The 23417-nt window shown below is 40.1% G+C and overlaps 1 protein-coding gene across 1 annotated transcript in view; it reads left to right on the top strand.

The window, feature by feature from the left end:
* The window catches only part of SPHKAP (SPHK1 interactor, AKAP domain containing), a 195990-nt gene that overhangs the window by 41662 nt on the left and 130911 nt on the right, over window positions 1–23417 (top strand). Inside the window, exon 2 of the mRNA XM_068968496.1 lies at window positions 16563–16668. Coding sequence (XP_068824597.1) covers window positions 16563–16668 — 106 coding nt within the window. The remainder of the gene's footprint in view (window positions 1–16562; window positions 16669–23417) is intronic.

Genomic DNA, 23417 nt, shown 5'->3' with positions numbered 1-23417 from the left:
CAATACACTCTGTTCTACAGTACAGTTCTTGTATTATATTAAGCAGCTTATTATTTACCTTTTCTATTATAATAGAGCTTTGTGCATAATATCTACTTATGATGGGCTATCAGACATTTCGTCCACTGTTTCCCCATCTATTTGCCATTAAGTGATGGGACCAGATGCCATGATCTTCGTTTTCTCAATGTTGAGCTTTAAGCCAACTTTTTCACTCTCCTCTTTCACTTTCATCAAGAGGCTTTTTAGTTCCTCTTCACTTTCTGCCATAAGGGTGGTGTCATCTGCATATCTGAGGTTATTGATATTTCTCCTGGCAATCTTGATTCCAGCTTGTGCTTCATCCAGCCCAGCGTTTCTCATGATGTACTCTGCATATAGGTTAAATAAGCAGGGTGACAATATACAGCCTTGACGTACTCCTTTTCCTATTTGGAACCAGTCTGTTGTTCCATGTCCAGTTCTAACTGTTGCTTCCTGACTTGCATATAGGTTTCTCAAGAGGCCGGTCAGGGAGTCTGGTATTCCATCTCTTTCAGAATTTTCCACAGTTTATTGTGATCCGCACAAAGGCTTTGGCATAGTCAATAATGCAGAAATAGATGTTTTTCTGGAACTCTCTTGCTTTCCCATGATCCAGCGAATGTTGGCAATTTGATCTCTGGTTCCTCTGCCTTTTCTAAAACCAGCTTCAACATCTGGAAGTTCATGGTTCATGTATTGCTGAAGCCTGGCTTGGAAAATTTTGAGCATTACTTTACTAGCGTGTGAGATGAGTGCAATTGTGTGGTAGTTTGAGCATTCTTTGGCATTGCCTTTCTTTGGGATTGGAATGAAAACTGACCTTTTCCAGTCCTGTGGCCACTGCTGAGTTTTCCAAATTTGCTGGCATATTGAGTGCAGCACTTTCCCAGCATCATCTTTCAGGATTTGAAATAGCTCCACTGGAATTCCATCACCTCCACTAGCTTTGTTCATAGTGATGCTTTCTAAGGCCCACTTGACTTCACATTCCAGGATGTCTGGCTCTAGGTGAGTGATCACACCATCGTGATTATCCAGGTCGTGAAGATCTTTTTTGTACAGTTCTTCTGTGTATTCTTGCCACCTCTTCTTAATATCTTCTGCTTCTGTTAGGTCCATACCATTTCTGTCCTTTATCGAGCCCATCTTTGCATGAAATGTTCCCTTAGTATCTCTAATTTTCTTGAAGAGATCTCTAGTCTTTCCCATTCTGTGGTTTTCCTCTATTTCTTTGCACTGATTGCTGAGGAAGGCTTTCTTATCTCTCCTTGCTATTCTTTGGAACTCAGCATTCAGATGTTTTTATCTTTCCTTTTCTCCTTTGCTTTTCGCTTCTCTTCTTTTCACAGCTATTTGTAAGGGCTCCCCAGACAGCCATTTTGCTTTTTTGCATTTCTTTTCCATGGCGATGATCTTGATCCCTGTCTCCTGTACAGTGTCACGAACCTCATTCCATAATTCATCAGGCACTCTGTCGATCAGATCTAGTCCCTTAAATCTGTTTCTCACCCTATCATCATAAGGGATTTGATTTAGGTCATACCTGAATGGTCTAATTGTTTTCCCCACTTTCTTCAATTTAAGTCTGAATTTTGCAACAAGGAGTTCATGATGTGAGCCACAGTCAGCTCCCAGTCTTGTTTTTGCTGACTGTATAGAGCTTCTCCATCTTTGGCTGCAAAGAATATAATCAGTCTGATTTCAGTGTTGATCATCTGGTGATGTCCATGTGTAGAGTCTTCTCTTGTGTTGTTGGAAGAGAGTGTTTGCTATGACCAGTGCATTCTCTTGGCAAAACTCTATTAGCCTTTGCCCTGATTCATTCTGTACTCCAAGACCAAATTTGCCTGTTACTCCAGGTGTTTCTTGACTTCCTACTTTTGCATTCCAGTCCCCTAGAATGAAAAGGACATCTTTTTGGGTGTTAGTTCTAAAAGATCTTGTAGGTCTTCATAGAACCGTTCAACTTCAGCTTCTTTAGCATTACTGGTTGCGGTATAGGCTTGGATTATGTTGATATTGAATGGTTTGCCTTGGAAATGAACAGAGATCATTCTGTCATTTTTGAGATTGCATCCAAGTACTGCATTTCAACTCTTTTTTGAACATGATGGTTACTCCACTTCTTCTAAGGGCTTCCTGCCCACAGTAGTAGATATAATGGTCATCTGAGTTAAATTCACCCAGTCCAGTCCATTTTAGTCCACTGATTCCTAGAATGTCGACGTTCACTCTTGCCATCTCCTGTTCGATCACTTCCAATTTGCCTTGATTCATTGACCTGACATTCCAAGTTCCTACGCAACATTGCTCTTTACAACATCAGACCTTGCTTCTATCACCAGTCGCATCCACAGCTGGATATTGTTTTTGCTTTAGCAAAACAATATTGAATTAGAGTATAGCTAATTGGTGCTTGTGCTCAGTCATGTTCCAGTCTTTCAGCTCAGATGGTAAAGAATCTGCCTGCAATGAAGGAGATCTGGGTTCTATCCCTGCTTCGTGAAGTTCCCCTGGAGAAGGGAATGGGGACCCACTCCAGTATTCTTGCCTGGAGAATTCCATGGACAGAGAAGCCTGGTGGATTACAGTCCCTGGGATTGCAAAGAGTCAGATACGACTGAGAAACTAACAATCACAATTTGTGCTTATGCTCAGTCGTGTCCGACCCTGCGACCCCATGGACTGTAGTCCACCAGACTCTTCTGTCCATGGAATTCTCCAGGCAAGAATGCTGGAATGGGTTGCCATTTCCTCCTCCAGGGAGTCTTCCTGACTCAGAGATCAAACCCACATCTCCTATGTCTCCTGCATTGGCAGGTAGATTCTTTACCACTGAGCCACCTGGCAAATCAGGCCTTAGGGTTTCATTAGCAGCATTGACAGTATCACAAGGCTGAGATTTCTGATTCATGAACAGTGTAATGAACTTGACTAAAGCTTGGCCAAGGAGCGAGTATTTGTCAATAGATCGGTCAGAAGACGAAGAAATTTACACATCATGTGATTTTTAAAGCAAATCAGTTTTAATGTAATTTATTTAAAATGTAAAGAACAAAGCAAAAAACATTCACCCATTTCTTCCACCTACCTCTCCCTTTTGTTTTATAGGTGCAGATGATATAAAAATATTATATATTAGTCACTCAGTCGTGTCCAACTTTTTGCGACCCCATGGACTGTAGCCCGCCAGGCTCCTCTGTCCATGGGATTCTCTAGGCAAAAATACTGGAGTGGGTTGCCATTTCCTCCTTTAGGGGACCTTCCCAACTGTACATAAAAGAGACTTCATTAATGTGCATTAGAGGATACCGCAGGTTAACTGTCATAGAAAACTGTCTCTTGAGCCTTTAAATTCTATACCAATTCTATACCTCTGGTTGGCCTACTGTTTATTTCTTTACTTAGGTTTTAAGGTGAATGACCTGGGGCTATTTGTTTCCATCAACCTGATTGCGAATATAAAGGCGCAGTTGAAATGTCTGTTTTTCTTGCCATCCTCAGAAGATTGCTGCAGAAATACTCTATGATTCTCATTCTTTTCAGCTTACAATACAAATAGCTTATTATTTTTTGCAACCTACGTCTTATAATAAAGCAGTGCTGAAAAAGTAAATCGAAGAATGTTCAGTTGATATAGATAAATACATATATACATGTATGTTTTCAATTCCACATATAAACGAGATTGTACAAATAGTATTTGTCTTTCTTTGTCTGACTTATTTCCCTTAGCATAATGCCCTCAAGGTCCATCCATGTCATTGCAAATGCCAAGATTTCATTTGTTTTTATGATTGAATAATATTCCAGTTCCTGTGTGCATGTATGCACACATGCTTGTATGTTTGGATTCATCCATCCATTGATGGATGTACTTGGGATGGGTTGGCTCTTGTAAATAATGCTGCAATAGACATGGGGTGCATATATCTTTTCAAATGAGTGTTTTTGTTCTGTTTGGAGAAATGCCCAGAGGTGGAATTGCAGGATCATATGATAGTTTTATTTTTAATTTTTGGAGGAAACTGCATACTGTTCTCCATAAGTGACTGCATCAATTTACATCTCACCAACAGTGTACAGGTGTTCCCTTTTCTCCATATCCTCTCCAATACTTGCTATTTTGTCTGTTAGTCATTCTAACAGGTATGAAGTGATATCTCTGTTATTTTGATTTGCATGTCCTTGGTGATTAATGATGTAGTGCATCTTTTCATTGGCCATCTGTATTCTGATCTTCTGCCTACTTTTTAACTGAGCTGTTCAGTTTCTTGCTATAAAACTTTATGAGTTCTTTGCATATTTTGCATATTAGCCCCTTATTGGATATATGATTGACGAATATTTTCTCCCTTCCTGTAGGTTGCATTTTCATTCTGTTGATGGTTTCCTTTGCTGTGCAGAATCTTTTTAATTTATTTTTGCTTTTTTGCTTTCATTTTTGGTGTCAGATTTTAAAAAATCATCTATGAGCTTACTGCCTTTATTTTCTTCTAGGAGTGCTATGATTTCAGGTCTTATTTTCAAGTCTTTAATTTATTTCAAGTTAATTTTTGTGTACGATATAAGGTAGTGGGGGAGCTTCCCTCATAGCTCAGCTGGTAAAAATCCGCCTGCAATGCAGGAGACCTGGTTCGATTCTTGGTTCTGGAAGATCCCCTGGTGAAGGGATAGGCAACCCACTCAGATATTCATGGGCTTCCCTGGTGGCCCAGCTGGTAAAGAACCTGCCTTCAAGGTGGAAGACCTGGGTTTGATCCCTGGGTTGGGAAGATTCCCTGGAGGAGGGCATGGCAACCCACTCCAGTATTCTTGCCTGGAGAATCCCTATGGACAGAGGAGCCTGTGAGCTACAGTCCATGGGATTTCAAAGAGTTAGGAATGACTGAGAGACTAAGCACAGCACAGGATAAGGTAGGGGGTCCAGTTTCATACTTTTTCATGTGGCTGTTCCATTTTTCAACACCATTTACTAAAGAGACTGCCTTTTCTACATTGTATAGTCTTGGCTCCTTTGTCATAGATTAATTGACCCTATCTAAGTGCATTTACTTCTGGTGCTGTATTCTGTTCCAGTACTCTGTGTCTGTTTTTTATGCTAAGATCACACTGTTTTATAGGTGTTTGTAATATAGTTTGAAATCAGAGAGTATGATGCCTCCAGCTTTGTTCTTTCTCAAGATTGCTTTGGGTTTTCAGTTTTCCAAAAACGTAAAGACTGACCTAAACCCGTTTTCTTCATCTAACAAATTAATCCCTTTAGATAAGGGTAAAATAAGGACATTCACTTTAGCAAACTTTCATTTTGAACCACACAAATGTGTATTTTAAAATCCTCTAAATTCTAGGTTGTGGCATGTTGTTAAACTGGTTTTAACAAGGGGCACTTGATTTCTTGCTCAAAATCCCTTCTGATAGATAGGAGTTTTTATTTTTCTTCTGGTGTTGAGATTAAAGGATTTAGTGTAAGGCCCAAGAATAGATATCCTTAATAGGATTGAGACAATCAAACCAATTACCATATTTTACTAAGAGCATTCTTTATGTGGGGGAGAAGCTAAGAATAAACCTTAGCTCTTAGAATCTTCAAATTATCTAACTTTCATTGTGTTTACTTGACTTCAACAGCAACAACAGCAGTAGGATCCCTTTTTGTTAGAATTATCCTGGGAAATTCTTTAAATTATCTTTTCAGATGTGGCTTATCTCACCATCTGTCACCACTGCAGGAAATTTAGCATTGAATTCAAACACTCTTCAGTGCATAATCTTTTGAGGTCAACCAGGATGCTCAGAAAGATAAGGGAAAACAACATTGATAAACACTAATTGAGCATCCATCACTGCCTAGTGCTGTCCTAGGTGGTAAGGGATCCCTAACAGTGAAAGCACTATTTATAGCCTAAACAGGGAGACAAGCAAACATTATGCAATTATATATCATTTTGACAAGTGCTGTCATAGGACAAGTGCTATTGAAACTCACAAGAGTATGTAATTTCTTGGGTTGAGTTGAGATTTGGAAGATGAGGGTGGAGGAAATGTGAGGGTGTGGATGTGAGTGTGTGTGTGTGCATGTGTGTATGCATGTGTGTGCATTGGGCATTGGAGGTTGGAGAGGAGCAGTGGTCTCCTTAGCAGAGAGAGGGGAAGAAAGAGGTGCAAGAGGTGATTTATAAATGGATACTCAAAGGATAGAGTAGAGATTATTCTGAAGGAAGCAGGGGTGTGGGCTGGGATGAGGGGTGGGTACAGGAAGGGTGTTTTTTTAAATTGGGGTATAGTTGCTTTACAATGTTGTGTTAGTTTCTGCTATACAATGAAATGAATAAGTTATATGTACACATATATCCCAGTGAAAAAGCAGACTTAAGACTAAATATTTTTAAAAAACCTAAGATCATAGCATCTGCCCCCAATGAAGTGAAGTGAAGTCGCTCAGTCGTGTACTACTCTTTGCGACCCCACAGACTGTAGCCTACCAGGCTCCTCTGTCCATGGGATTTTCCAGGCAATAGTACTGGAGTGGATTGCCATTTCCTTCTCCAGGGAATCTTCCCAACCCAGGGATTGAACCCGGGTATCCCGCATTGTAGACAGATGCTTTACTGTCTGAGCCACCGGGGAAGTCTGTTCCCAAGACTACATGGCAAATAGAAGGGGGAAAAGTGGAAGTAGTGACAGATTTCCTCTTCTTGGGCTCCAAAGTCACTCTGGACGGTGACTGCAGCCATGAAATTAGAACACCATTGCTTCTTGGCAAGGAAACGATGACAAACCTAGATAGTGTATTGAGAAGCAGAAACATTACTCTGCCAACAAAGGTCCATATAGTCAAGAGTATGGTCTTCCCAGTGGTCGGGTACAGTTGTGAGAGCTGGACCGTGAAAAAGGCAGAACACCAAGTAATTGATGCCTTCAAATTGTGGTGCTGGAGAAGACCCTGCAAGCCCCTTGGACAACAAGGAGATCAAACTGATCAATCTCAAGGGAGATCGACCCTGAATATTCACTGGAAGAACTGATGCGAAAGCTCTAGTATTTTGGTCACCTGATGTGAGTTATTGGAAAAGTCCCTGATGCTGGGAAACACTGAGGACAGAAGGAGAAGAGGGCATCAGAGGATGAGATGACTGGACAGCGTCACTAATGCAGTGAACATGAACTTGGGCAAACTCTGGGAGATGGTGAGGGACAGGGAGGCCTGGCGTGCTGCAGTCTTTGGGGCTGTAGAGAGTCGGACACGACTGGATGACTGAACAACAACAACAGTCCCCTCCCTTCTGGACGTCCCTCCCACCCCACCTCCATCCCATCCGTCTGGGTCATCGCAGAGCACCAAGCTGAGCTCCATGCGCTATAGAGCAGCTTCCCACTGGCTATCAGCTTTACACATGGCAGTGCATATATGTGAGTCCCAATCTCCCAGTTCACCTCACACCTGCTACCCTGTCTCCGTGTGTCTGTTCCCTACGTCTCAAATACATTCCTAATCCTGCCCTGAAGATAGGTTCATCTGTACATTTCTGAAAGAAGTAATATCATGTGCAAAGGCTCAAGGGCAAAAACAATATATATTTAACTTAAGACTTTAGATAAACACTTCTCAAGCTTTAATGAGAATGTGAATCCCATGAGTTTAGTGTCAAAATGCAGATCTGATTCAGTAGCTCTAGGGCAGGTCATGAGATCCTGGGTAGCAACAAGCTTCCAAGAGTGCTGCTGGTACATAGACTGAACTTTGAGTAGCAACATAAAAACCACTCAATTTCCAGTAGTGGGTCACTTCATTCTCTGGTGAAATCACTGAATATTCCTTAAGCTGTTTTCACCACTAAAGGTTGGCCTACTTATTCACATTGCATGAATCATTGATTGCAGTATGGTGGCAACTCAGGATCTCATTGATATACTACATTGTTCTACAAAGGTGTCTGCTTCTCCTCCTATAATACTTTTAAAGTCGCTACTTTAAATTCTGCTTTGGTGCCTTCCTTCCTACCTTGATCTTCCTCCTCACTGAAATGCATTTAGTAGTTTCAGCGTGAAACCAGATGGAAAGGATGTGCTTAATAAATACTGTCAACACTTGTCAAAATCAAACAAAAATGTCCCAGGGAAGTATTTACATCCTTCCCCATTAAGAGCAAGTTATAAGGCCGTGCTGTATCTTGACAGCAGTTCTTTTAATGTCAGTTTGTGCTCATTTTTAATAAATGCATGAGTTTCATGTTCTTGCCATCGCTGTCTCATCCTGTAGCAGCAAATGTTCTGCTTCTAGAGAGAAAATATTTTTGCAAATACTCTGAAAATTCCATCTCCTTCCCAAAGGCATGGGAATAGATTGAGCTGGGTTGTAGTCACCTACTGGAAACTTACATTCATGTCACGTGATTTAAAAGATGCACCTCTCTAGATATATTTTAGATATAGGGATCATTAAATTGATTCATAATGTGTTTCAGGAGAGCAGAAGATGCATTGAGGGCACATTGTTAATTTTGTTAATGCTATAGATGGTTAGCCTTAAACACATGGAGCCAGCCCTGCAGGCAAGCAACACTTTCAAATCCCTTCTTCACCTTCACCTCTGACTAGAATCTCAATCTCACAATTATCTTAAAGGCAGAAAGATTTTCATACCAGGATATATGTGGGTCAGTCAGTTCAGTTAAGTCGCTCAGTTGTGTCCGACTCTTTGCGGCCCCATGGACTGCAGCACGCCAGGCCTCCCTGTCCATTACCAACTCCCAGAGCTTGCTCAACTTACGTCCATCGAGTCAGTAATGCCATCCAACCATCTCATCCTCTGTTATTCCCTTCTCCTGCCTTCAGTCTTTCCCAATAGCGGGGTCTTTTCCAGTGAGTCAGCTCTCCGCATTAGGTGGCCAAAATATTGGAGTTCCAGCTTCAACATCAGTCCTTCCAATGAATTATTCAAGACTGATTTCCTTTAGGATTGACTGGTTGGATCTCCTTGCAATCGAAGAGACTCTCAAGAGTCTTCCCCAACACCACAGTTCAAAAGCATCAATTTGGCACTCGGCTTTCTTTATAGTCCAGCTCTCACATCCATACATGACTACTGGAGAAAACAGAGCTTTGACTAGATAGACCTTTGTTGGCAGAGTAATATCTCTGCTTTTTAACATGCTGTCTAGGGTGGTCATAGCTTTTCTTCCAAGGAGCAGAAATGTCCAGTTCTAACTGTTGGTCCACTTAGAGGTCCATACCATTTCTGTCCTTTATTGTGCCCATTTTTGTATGAAATGTTCCCTTGGTATCTCTAATTTTCTTGAAGAGATCTTTAGTCTTTCCCATTCTATTGTTTCCCTCTTTCTTTGCATTGATCACTGAGGAAGGCTTTCTTATCTCTCCTTGCTATTCTTTGGGATTCTGCATTCAAATGGGTCTGTCTTTCCTTTTCTCCTTTGCCTTTAGCTTCTCTTCTTTTCTCAGTTATTTGTAAGGCCTCCTCAGATAACCATTTTGCCTTTTTACATTTCTTTTTCTTGGGGACTTCTCCACCATGATCCGCCTGTCTTGGGTGGCCCCACACGGCATGGCTTAGTTTCATTGAGTTAGACAAGGCTGTGGTCGGTGTGATTAGATTGACTAGTTTCCTGTGATTATCGTTTCAGTGTGCCTGCCCTCTGATGCCCTCTCGCAACACCTACCGTCTTACTTGGGTTTCTCTTACCTTGGACATGAAGTATCTCTTCATGGCTGCTCCAGCAAAGCGCAGCAGCACTCCTTACCTTGGATGAGGGGTATCTCGTCACCACTACCCCTCCTGACCTTGAACGTGGAGTAGGTCCTCTCAGCCCTCCTGTGCCTGCGCAGCCACCACTCATTTGACATGGGGTAGCACCTCCCGGCTGCCACCCCTGGCCTTGGGCGAGAGGTATGACAGAATGTGGCCCACTGGAGAAGGGAATGGCAAACCACTTCAGTATTCTTGCCTAGACAACCCCATGAACAGTATGAAAAGGCAAAATGATAGGATCCTGAAAGAGGAATTCCCCAGGTTGGTAGGTGCCCAATATGCTACTGGAGATCAGTGGAGAAATAACTCCAGAAAGAATGAAGGGATGGAGTCAAAGCAAAAACAATACCCAGCTGTGGATGTGACTGGTGATAGAAGCAAGGTCCCATGCTGTAAAGAGCAATATTGCTTAGGAAACTGGAACGTCAGGTCCATGAATCAAGGCAAATTGGAAGTGGTCAAACAGGAGATGGCAAGAGTGAATGTCAACATTCTAGGAATCAGTGAATTAAAATGGACTGGGATGGGTGAATTTAACTCAGATGACCATTATATCTACTACTGCAGACAGGAATCTCTTAGAAGAAATGGAGTAGCCATCATGGTCAACAAAAGAGTCTGACGTGCAGTACTTGGATGCAATCTCAAAAATGGCACAATGATCTCTGTTCGTTTCCAAGGCAAACCATTCAATGTCATGGTAATCCAAGTCTATGCCCCAACCTGTAATGTTGAAGAAGCTGAAGTTGAACGGTTCTATGAAGACCTACAAGAGCTTTTAGAACTAACACCCAAAAAAGATGTCTTTTTCATTCTAGGGGACTGGAATGCAAAAGTAGGAAGTCAAGAAACACCTGGAGTAACAGGCAAATTTGGCCTTGGAATGCTGAATGAAGCAGGGCAAAGACTAATAGAGTTTTGCCAAGAGAATGCACTGGTCATAGCAAACACCCTCTTCCAACAGACTCTACACGTGGACATCACCAGATGGTCAACACCAAAATCAGATTGATTATATTCTTTGCAGCCAAAGATGGAGAAGCTCTATACAGTCGGCAAAAATGAGACCAGGAGCTGACTGTGGCTCAAATCATGAGCTCCTTATTTCCAAATTCAGACTCAAATTCAGAAAGTAGGGAAAATCACTAGACCATTAGGTATGACTTAAATCTCTTATGATTATACACTGCAAGTAGGAAATAGATTTAAAGGACTAGATCTGATAGAGTGCGTGATGAACTATGGAATGAAGTTCGTGACATTGTACAGGAGACAGGGATCAAGACCATCCCCATGGAAAGGAAATGCAAAAAAGCAAAATGACTGTCTGGGGAAGCCTTACAAATAGCTGTGAAAAAAAGAGAAGTGAAAAGCAAAGGAGAAAAGGAAAGATATACCCATCTGAATGCAGAGTTCCAAAGAAGAACAAGGAGAGATAAGAAAGCCTTCCTCAGGGATCAGTGCAAAGAAAAAGAGGAAAACCACAGAATGGGAAAGACTAGAGATCTCTTCAAGAAAATTAGAGATACCAAGGGAACATTTCATACAAAGATGGGCTCAATAAAGGACAGAAATGGTATGGACCTAACAGAAGCAGAAGATATTAAGAAGAGGTGGGAAGAATACACAGAAGAACTGTACAAAAAAGATCTTCATGACCAAGATAACCACAATGGTGTGATCACTCAGCTAGAGCCAGATATCCTGGAATGTGAAGTCTAGTGGGCTTTAGAAAGCATCACTACAAACAAAGCTAGTGGAGGTGATGGAATTCCAGTGGAACTATTTCAAATCCTGAAAGATGATGCTGTGAAAGTGCTGCACTCAATATGCCAGCAAATTTGGAAAGCACAGCAGTGGCCACAGGACTGGAAAATGTCCGTTTTCATTCCAATTCCAAAGAAAAGCAATGGCATAAAATGCTCAAATGACCGCACAATTGCACTCATCTCACATGCTAGTAAAGTAATGCTCAAAATTCTCCAAGCTAGGCTTCAGCAATTTGTGAACCATGAACTTCCATGATGTTCAAGCTGGTTTTAGAAAAGGCAGAGGAACCAGAGATCAAATTGCCAGCATCTGCTGGATCATTGAAAAAGCAAAAGAGTTCCAGAAAAACATCTATTTCTGCTTTATTGACTATGCCAAAGCCTTTGACTGTGTGGATCACAAGAAACTGTGGAAAATTCTGAAAGAGATGGGAATACCAGACCACCTGACCTGCCTCTTCAGAAACCTATATGTAGGTCAGGAAGCAACAGTTAGAACTGGACATGGAACAACAGACTGGTTCCAAATAGGAAAAAGAGTACGTCAAGGCTGTATATTGTCACCCTGCTTATTTAACTTCTATGCAGAGTGCATCATGAGAAACACTGGACTGGAAGAAACACAAGCTGGAATCAAGATTGCCGAGAGAAATATCAATAACCTCAGATATGCAGATGACACCATCCTTATGGCAGAAAGTGAAGAGGAACTAAAAAGCCTCTTGATGAAAGTAAAAGAGGAGAGTGAAAAAGTTGGCTTAAAGCTCAACATTCAGAAAACGAAGATCATGGCATCCGGTCCCATCACTTCATGGCATATAGATGGGGAAACAGTGGAAATAGCGTTAGACTTTATTTTTGGGGGCTCCAAAATTACTGCAAATGGTGATTGCATGAAATTAAAAGACGCTTACTCCTTGGAAGGAAAGCTATGACCAACCTAGATAGCATATTGAAAAGCAGAGACATTACTTTGCCAACTAAGGTCCATCTGGTCAAGGCTATGGTTTTTCCTGTGGTCATGTACGGATGTGAGAGTTGGACTGTGAAGAAGGCTGAGTGCCGAAGAATTGATGCTTTTGAACTGTGGTGTTGGAGAAGACTCTTGAGAGTCCCTTGGACTGCAAGGAGATCCAGCCAGTCCATTCTAAAGGAGAACATTCCTGGGTGTTCTTTGGAAGGAATGATGCTAAAGCTAGAACTCCAATACTTTGGCCACCTCATGTGAAGAGTTCACTCACTGGAAAAGACTCTGATGCTGGGAGGGATTGGGGGCAGAAGGAGAAGGGGACGACAGAGAATGAGATGGTTGGATGGCATCACCGACTTGATGGACCTGAGTTTGAGTGAACTCCGGAAGTTGGTGATGGACAGGGAGGCCTGATGTGCTGCGATTCATGGGGTCGCAAAGAGTTGGACACGACTGAGTGACTGAACTGAACTTTCTTGGGGATGGTCTTTATCACTGCCTCCTGTACAATGTCAGAAACCTCTGTCCAAAGATCTTCAGGCACTCTGTCTATCAGATCTAATCATTTAAATCTATTTGTCACTTCCACTGTATAATAATGGGAAACAATGGAAACAGTGAGAGACTTTATTTTGGGCTCTCAAAATCACTGCAGATGGTGACTGCAGCCATAAAATTAAAAGATGCTTGCTCCTTGGAAGAAAAGCTATGACCAACCAGACAGCATATTAAAAAGCAGAGATATTACTTTGCCAACAAAGGTCTGTCTTGTCAAAGCTATGGTTTTTCCAGTAGTGAGAGGATGCCAAAGAATTGATGCTTTTGAACTGTGGTGTTGGAGAAGACTCTTGAGAGTCCCTTGGACTCCAAGGAGATCCAACCAGTCAATCGTAAAGGAAATCAGTCCTCAATATTCATTGGAAGGACTGATGTTGAAGCTGGAACTCTAATACTTTGGCCACCTGATTAGAACTGACTCATTGGTAAAGACCCTGATGCTGAGAAAGATTGAAGGACGGAGGAGAAGGGGATGACAGAGGTGAGATGGTTGGATGGCATCACCGACTCGATGGACATGAGTTTCAGCAAGCTCTGGGAGTTGGTGATGGACAGGGAGGCCTGATGTGCTGCAGTCCATGAGGTTACAAAGTGTTGGATACCACTGAGCAGAATTGAACGGAACTGTATAATTTATCATAAGGAATTTAATTTAGGTCATACGTGAATGGGGTCTAGTGGTTTTTGCTACTTTCTTCAATTTAAGTGTGAATTTTGCAATAAGGAGTTCGTGATCTGAGCCACGGTCAGCTCCCAGTCTTGTTTTTGCTGACTTGTAGAACTTCTCCATCTTTGGCTGCAAAGAATATAATCAGTCTGATTTCGGTATTGACCATATGTGGTGATCTGGTGACTTGGCGTTTCTTCTTTATCCATGACTAACTCAGCAGTTAAACTTTTATGTATATAATAATCACTGTGGTATTGTGGCTACTCTCCCTGGTGTCTCCGACGGTAAGGAATCTGCCTGCAGTGCGGGTGACCTAGGTTCAATCCCTGGGTCAGGAAGATCCCCTGGAGAAGAGAATGGCTATCCACTCCAGTATTCTTGCCTGGAGAATTCCATGTGCAGAGGAGCCTGGCAGGCTACAGATCATGGGGTCCCAAAGAGTCAGAGACGGCTGAGAAATGTGGCTACTTGCAGCCATGCACAAAGTGCTTTATGGGAAAACAAGGCTCTTCCATGGCTGATCTTTTACTCTAACCTAGGTTCCCTGATTTTGGACCTATCCAACTTTCCCTAAGTTAGATGTGATCCCCCTTTAGAGAGATGCTGATTGCTGAAGCTCTATTTCTGTTGTGTTTTATATCAGGATTGTATCCATCTCATTTCTCAGCCTTCTTCCTTCCCACTCTCAGGATTGCTAACCCTGCAATGAGACATGCGGAATGTCCCAACACTGGACTTAAATCCTTTGGTGGCCTGGATGGAAGTGATCCTCCAGGTCACTAGAGATGCCTAATGGACATAGCAGAAGCAGGCAGGCAGCTATGTAGACTCTTTAGCCTGTCTCTCTGAACTCCTGCACACAGAGCTTCAACTGGCTCCTACTAAGGATAATAACTCAATTTCTTTTGAGTCATGGGCCAAGTTGTTATAGACTGTAGTTACCTTGGTCGGTGATCCTGTCTTCCATGTGTAAATGATTTAGAATCTCACAATGATAACCTGTTTGGTATAAAAGTCAAACTCACCTGTGGCCGAGAAAGCATCCAGAAGGTCTGGAACTGGGTTTGAGGGAGAATCAGTTACTGACAGTAAGTAGGGTATAGGCCCTACATTGCAAGAAGCCTGAAAAAACAGGGCTGAAAACTCAGACTCTCAGTGATACTTTGAAAGTGAGGTCCAGAGCTAGCAGGGACCACAGACTTGACTCCAAGCATTTCATTTATAAATGAAAAAGATACAGACACTGAAAAGCTAGGCAGTGTCTTGGCTAAGGTGTTGGAACCAGGATCTAGAGTCAGTTACCTTCTCCCACTGTTTCCTGATCCCTCCCCCTCCTTCTTCCTTCTTTCCTTCCTCTATCCCTTCCTTCCTTTCTTCCTGTCATCCTTCCTTTCCCAATCTTTCCCTAGTTCATCAAAAATAATATGGATGCTGTCTTTTCATTCTATTCCTCAAGGTGGCAGTTACTCAGAAAACAATACAAAATGTTTAAAACAAAACAGATTTTGCTTGAATTATTCTATAAAATTGTTATCCAAATTTTTGATCTGTTACAGAGTACTGTCTGCGGTCATGTAAAAAATGAATGTTATTCATGGTAGTTAATAACAGAAATACAAATGGACTACATGCATGCAATATTTGACTTATGGCTAATTGCAATGCAGTGAAAATTGACTAATTCAGAACCTCAAGCATGAGGCTTATAGGTTATTTAGAAACACAGTGTTTATTTAACGGATCTTCTGTTTTGTGCTTCTTAATCTGAAGAAAAAAAATTCTGTATGTTGGGTTAATTACATAAAGAGTCATTAGACAATATTTCAAAAAATGTGTTTTAATGAATTGTACATGTTTTATGTGGTCAACAACCACAAAAATAAAATATGTAGACTTGAGATATCAGTATACTTTTTAAAAATCTAGATTTGCATATTTTCAGAAGAAAATTATTCAGCCTAATTTAAATATACAAGAAGCCTTCTGAATCTTAATATTTCTCAGCTCAGCTCAGTAAGTCACTCAGTCATGCCTGACTCTTTATGATCCCATGGCCTATACAGTCCATGGAATTCTCCAGGTCAGTATACTGGAGTGGGTAGCTGTTCCCTTCAATATTCTAAAACTATTTTCTAAAAATAATTTTGATTTTTATCATGTCTTGAGGCTGTATAAGCAATTTCAGATTTTTTAAAATATTTATACATCCCTGTATATAGTCAAGCCCACCAAGATTTGACGGGAACAGGGGAGGAGGATTTAAGTCTAGAATTTTGGAGACAAGAAAGTTAAGATACTGTCTCCAGTCACAGGGATGATAAAAAGATGACCTGTTTTTCTAAAGCTCATGTTCTTTTCATGGTACCACACTGCTTCCCAATTAAAAAAAAAGAGGAATTAAAAATTCCTCTCATTTGAAAAAATAATATGAGTATTTTTTATGTATTCATTTTGGCTGAGTAGAAATAATGTGACAATGGAAAGAATATTACTTGGGTTTTAAAACTGCTTGCTTAAGAAAATGTGTCAACTCTGCTAGAAATCATGCAGATGTGTCCATCCACAGTCCATGGAGGGTGATGGGTCACAATTTTATATTCAGAATGGAATAGGTCATCGTGGTTCCACAAAATACAAAAGTGAAACCAGCAAGGAAACAAACATCAATGTCAGCAGAAGCTTTGCAGTGTCCAGCTCAATATGAAAAGATGATTTTGCATAAAGCACATTGTGCTTCTTTCTTTCTGAATATGCAGATGACTCACTGAATGTGTTCTCTTTTGTGTTTTGGGAAACAAACAGCAGCTTGGAGTCACCCCTGATGTACCAGGTTCCGGAAACGCAGCAGGGCAGCGCCAGCGCCAGCTCGGGAAGTAGCCTGGGCGGCTCCATCACTGCGTGTAAGAAGGTAACACTACCTCTAACACCGCTTTCTCTGAACTGACTGAGCTGATTGAACACTGGTTTGAGTTTTCAAGCACTTCTTCTAAAGCAAAAACAGCAGTAAAACCACACAGCAAACTCATGCACAGTTTGCTCACAGGGATAACCCCCTGATGACATTAAACATGTAATTCATGGAAATGATCAGAAAAATCAAGCATTTCAGAAAGGTCTGATTTAAAAAATTTAAGCCTCCAGTCATACAACACACCTCCAACCTTTTCTATTAGCTTTTCCTAAACTTAACTATGGATAAGGGCTTCTTGGATCTCCTTACAGAAAAATTTTCACAGATTTTGAATGACTCAACTTATTATAGTAAGTTCCTAAGTCTATATCTAAGAAAAATACATTCATGGCTGTTTTCTTTTATCTGTTTTCTTAAAGGGGAGGGTACACTTGGTTATTTTATTAGGAACAGAATTGCATTTCCTAGAGTATAGATTTTAGAAATGATAAACAAGTCTTGCTTTCAGACACTTGGAGAAAGTTGTCATTTGAACAACATAAAATCATCTAATTTAACGGTCCCATTTTTCAAGCCAACCCAACCCAATTTCAGGCTCAGAAATTTAAAGGCAAATGCTCACTTACCTATTTAATGCATTTGTCATTATTTAATGCTGAATTCCAGAGGAAAGTGTATTTCTTTTCTTGAAAACAAAGAAAAATCACACTGGATTATTTCATTTATTGTTAAAAAAAATTCAATTGTAAAGAATGCTTATAGTTTATACATTAAGACAAATTATTTTACTGATCATGTTTTATATGTATATTTAATTATGATAACATAATGTACATTATATATGCATACATATTTCAGTCTATTGATTACTGTTTGGAGTGAATCAGCAGTATTCTGTTTTGTATAGTTTTCAAGTACCAAAGAAATCAAATATCTTCAATAGAGAACATACAATGATTATTTAAAAAGTAACATTAAACATAATCTTAAAAAATATTTGCATGCATATATTCATAACTAAATATAAAAATAAATGTGCCTGATTAATTAAGGCACACGTGTTATATAACCCTATCTTACTATCACGTGTTACATAATCTTATTTTCTCTCCTCTTATAAAATTCTTGTAGAGGATTCAAAGCTATAAATTCCAGATTTTAATGCAGAAAACTGAGGCCCTGTAACGCAAACTGGTTTTGAGTTGCTTATGAAAGAACTAAAGCTGCAGGTTTCAGGCAGCTTTGGTCTATTCAACTCTGTAACTCTAAATTATAAAGTCATCACCAGACGCTATATCTTTCATAAGGCTAAATTATTTTTAATTTATTCTAACTTTTGAATAACTCTATTTCTATTGATTAGAATTCCAGTGGCATTTAAAAGAAGGATTGAAGCCAGACTGCCTGAATTTGACACACAGTTCTATGATTACTAGTTGTGTGATTTTGAACAAATTACCTCTTCATTCCTCAATTTGCTCATCTGAAAAAAGATATTATTACCCATTTCACAGGGTTGAGATGCAGGTTCTTCAATGAGTGCATCAATAGGAAATGCTTAGAACAGTGCCTGGGATACTATATATATTCAAAAATAAAGATTATCTATAACTAATATTAGTCTAAAGAATGGTTTTATCAACTGGTAACAATGCCAGAAAAATTCAATATTAGCATTACTATGCTAAGAGAGTTAGTACTTTATGATCTGTTATTTCAATTATGCTTATTTCCCTAGAAAATAGTCATATTCATTTTTAAAAAAATCATGTCTAGAAGCTAATGAACTAATAATAAAGCCATTTGGGACTAAATAGCTTCTAGAAAAAGTAAAACAAACTTAATGATCTATTCTAAATGATCTACTATATATGTATATATATGATTTTAAAATTTTGAATATAATTCTACTCATTCCACAATTATTTCTAGAACAACTGTCATTAGGCTGAACCATATAAAATTCACTTTTTATTAATCATTTATCAAAAATGACCAAATATGGGTAATTTCATACAATCCAACTTAAACACATTTAAAATTTTGTTAGCTCCTAAAGAAAGATAGGGGCTTCCCTGGTGGCTCAAATGGTAAAGAATCTGCCTGCAATGCAGGCTACCTGGGTTCAATCCCTGGGTTGAGAAGATCCCCTGGAGAAGGGAATGGCAACCCACACCAGTATTCTTTCCTGGAGAATTCCATAGACAGAGGATCCTCGTGGGCTACAGTCCATGGGGTCACAAAGAGTGGGACAGGACTGAGTGACTCACACACACACACACACACACACACACATGCACACGCACACACACACGCACACGCAAGCGCGCATGCACAGAAAGATACAAGATTAGATCACAAATGGCCCCCACTCTAAAAGAATTTACAATATGGTTTGGGAGAGTGTACTGGTGTCTGATGTGAAAAGTCAAGCAATAAATAATAAGTTAAATAATATAACTGCAGTGACATATCAAGATAGTATAAATTAGGTGACAAATGAGCATTATGAGTATTTATAGCTAAGAACACAGAGAGACACTGGATTTGTAATAGATAACAACCTTCAAAAAGAGAAGTGGATGTTAATTTAGACTTTGAAGTATGATTAAGATTTGAATAAATGAAGAGATTACCCAACTAAATTTAAGAAGGAGAAGCCAAATTAACGTAGGAGAAGCCAATACTTCTGCGTATGGCAATATTTTTCTAATATTCATGGTACATTCCTTTCATTCTTAAGCTCGTAAACATTGCATTTTAAGACAATTTAGTAGCCTTATATACCATAGGTTATACACCATGTGGACTCTAATTGTTTTTCTTGCCTTCCAAAAAGTAGCTCACCAGTATTTCTTCTTCTTTGTATCAAGACCATGGCCCCACAATAAAAGGCATGAATATTGAAACTTAATTTCTTTATTTAATTTTTATATGTTACTACAAGTTGATTTAAGTGATCATGATTATGTTTTCATTGCATTAATCACAGGTCACGGGATTGGGGAAGGTAAGGATCTGTATGTTCACAATTGCACATATATGTTCTGTACAATAATTACAAAAAGCGTAAGGACAGTTCTGTCTTAGAAACAGCAAGACTGTCCAGCTAAATCTCTACTCTTCACAATGAATCAGCCTTCAGTAAGAGTAACATGGATAACTGAAATCTATTGGTAATTCCCCAAACTCATTTTATGTAATAGCTTCATCTTCTTCTCCATCAAACCTTCTTATCATAACTGACATATTGTTAAATTAACCAGTAGAAGAAATAAAACAAGGGTCCAAAAGATAATGCATTAGTTGGATAATCAGCCTCTGAAAAATTGAAAATTGACCAAATGTATTTCATATGCTGTATTCTTGACAGTGAATTTCTGAGGTTTTTGGAATCCTATCCAGGTTCGGTTGTTTTAGTTTCTTGTTGTTAAGGAAATATGTCACTGGACGCGATAGCTGTGAAAAGGCCATACCATTAGGAAAAAGAATTTAGTGGTCTTATTTGAAGGACAACTTCTTATTTAACTCCTTAATATATGTGTTTATTTGAGAAGGACTGTCGTTCCCCAGAGCTAAGATTACCATACCATGCAATCCCAGCTAATATATACTGTCCTGGAATTTTGTTGATAGAATCCCCTTTTGCTCTCAAAAATTCCCTGGTATGCACAGTGTCATATGATTATCCCAGCTCTAGCTTCAGAATTATTCCTTCTCTTCTTTCTCCCCTTCCTCTAAGTGCTATGAAAAGTTATCAGATAAACTCACACTGCGGTGTTAGTAACTACACATCTTAATGTTGTTGTAACAAATAAAATCTGTTTTTACTTAACTACTGCTACTGCTGAAATAGTATGATTATCACCTCCCTAAACTGACATTGGCAACTGAGCCTATAGAGCCTGGACATGATTTCAGAATTCTATTCCTCACAAAGCATCAATCCATCCAAGTTTCGATTTAAGCTAACTTTGATGTCACCCTAATTTAATGAGCACCAAGACCCATCTAATTCTGTTTCACTGACTATGCTAAAGCCTTTGACTGTGTGGATCACAACAAACTGTGGAAAATTCTTAAAGAGATGGGAATACTAGACCATCTTTCCTCCTTCCTGAGAAATCTGTATGCAGGTCAAGAAGCAACAGTTAGAACTGAACATGGAACAACAGATTGGTTCTAGATTGGGAAAGGAGTACATCAAGGCTGTATATTGTCACCCTGCTTATTTAACTTACATGCAGAGTACATCATGCAAAATACTGGGCTGGGTGAAGCAAAAGCTGTAATCAAGACCTTCGGGAGGAATTTCAACAACCTCAGATATGCAGATGATACCATTCTAATGGCAGAAAGTGAAGAGGAACTAGAGAGCCTCTTGATGAAGGTGAAAGAGAAGAGTGAAATAGCTGGCTTAAAGCTCAACATTCAAAAAATGAAGATCATGGCTTCCGGTCCCATCACTTCATAGCAAATAGATGGGGAAACAATGGAAACAGTGACAGACTTTATTATTATTATTTTTTTTGGTCTCCAAAATCACTGCAGATGGTGATTGCAGCCATGAAATTAAAAGATGCTTGCTCCTTGGAGGAAAAGCTATCACAAACCTAGACAGTGTATTAAAAAGCAGAGACATTACTTCGCCCACAAAGGTCCATCTAGTCAAGGCTGTGGTTTTTCCAGTAGTCATGTATGGATGTGAGAGTTGAACTATAAAGAAAGCAGAGCACCGAAGAATTGATGCTTTTGAACTGTGTTGTTGGAATTGACTCTTGAGTGTCCTTTGGACTGTAAGGAGATCAAACCAATCAATCCTAAAGGAAATCAACCCTGACTATTCACTGGAAGGACTGATACTGAAGCTGAAGCTCCAATACTTTGGCCACCTGATGTGAAGTGCCTACTCATTAGAAAAGACCCTGAGGCAGAGGAACATTGAAGATAGGAGGAGAAGGGGACAACAGAGGATGAGATGGTTGGATGACATCACCAACTCAATGAACATGAGTATGAGCAAGATCCAGGAGATGGTGAAGGACAGGGAAGCCTGGCAGGCTGCAGTCCATTGGGTTGGAAAGAGTCAGACATGACTGAGTGACTGAACAACCACCAGACCCGGGGAGTTGTAATGTATGCAGTGTTGCTGTTGTTCAGTTGCTAAGTGTGTCCAACTCTTTGTGATCCCATGGACTGCAGCACACCAGGCTTCCCTGTCCTTCACTGTCTCCAGAAGTTTGCTCAGACTCATGTCTATTGAGTTGGTGATGTCATCCAACCATCTCATCCTCTGTTGCCCTGTCTCCTGCCCTCAATCTTTCCTAGCATCACGGTCTTTTCCAATGACTCAGCTCTTTTCATCCGGTGGCCAAAGTATTGCAGCTTCAACTTCAGCATCAGTTCTTCCAATGGATATATTCAAGGTTGATTTCCTTTAGGATTGGTATGCAGTATAATGCATTTAAATGATGAAATTCTAAATACTGCCTGGGGAAAAAAAAATGAGAAAGTAAGAAAGCTGTTGGTGAAGAGGGGAAACTGGAGCCCTCCACAGTGTCTCTTAAAATTGTTTCTCACATGGACATTCCCTGATGTTTCCTTCCGTTATAGGATAATTCCTCCTTACAAGACAAATACAGCCACCTTTGTTAAACTGAATCATATGGATTTCCCTTTTAAATAAGCTAAGTTATCATAAATGTTATCCTTTTTTGTCTATTAAACACTAAGTGAAGTGTCCTTAATATTCTCTTTATAATAAATCAAAATCTGTTATGTAAAGGGAGGCAGTATGGGGAGGGAGGTGGAGGGGGGGTTCAGGATGGGGAACACTTGTACACCCGTGGCAGATTCATGTTGATGTATGGCAAAACCAATACAATATTGTAAAGTAATTAGCCTCCAATTAAAATAAATAAATTTATATTTAAAAAAATCACTAACCAAAGGAAAAAAAAAAGGGGGCGGGGGAGAAGCAATAAAGTGCTGTGTAGCAAAGCTGAATTTGGAATCCAAAGTCCCGAGTCAAATTTCAGGTTTCTCCTTTTACTGTGTGATCTTAGACCAGTGATGTAACTTCTCTGACTCAGATGTCTTAAGGGTTGGAAAGCCTTCATACCAACCCTTAAGACATCTGAGTCAGAGAAGTTACATCATGAGTGTAAGAGCTTGGGCTTCCCTGGTAGCTCAGCTGGTAGAGAATTCGCCTGCAGTGCGGGAGACCTGAGTTCTATCCCTGGGTTGGGAAGATCTCCTGGAGAAGGGAAAGGCTACCCCCTCCAGTATTCTGGCCTGGAGAATTCCATGGACTCTGTAGTCCATGGTGTTGCAAAGAGTTGGACAGGACTGAGCGACATCCACTTCCACTTCACTTTCACTGGTTGCTCAGTGGTAAAGATTCTGCCTGCCAGTGCAAGAAACAAGGGTCTGATTCCTGGGTTGAATAGATCCCCTGAAGGTAGGAAATGGCAACTCACTCCAGTATTCTTGCCTGGGAGATCCCATGGACAGAGGATCCTGACAGGCTACATACAGTTCATGGGGTTTGCAAAGAGTTGGACACGACTTAGTGACTAAACAACAACATGACATTTATATGCCAAAAGCTTTGTGTAAGTCTTCAGTACATAATTCATGCTTAATAAAAATTAATTTATTTTTAACCAAAAAATAAATAATCTTTTGTTGTTGTTGTTTAGTTGCTAAGTCATATCTGACTCTTTTTGGACCCCATGGACTGTAGC

Source organism: Capricornis sumatraensis, chromosome 3 (assembly GCF_032405125.1).
Source record: "Capricornis sumatraensis isolate serow.1 chromosome 3, serow.2, whole genome shotgun sequence".
NCBI classification, from domain to species: Eukaryota; Metazoa; Chordata; class Mammalia; order Artiodactyla; family Bovidae; genus Capricornis; species Capricornis sumatraensis.
This window is presented reverse-complemented; position numbering and strand designations above follow the sequence as displayed.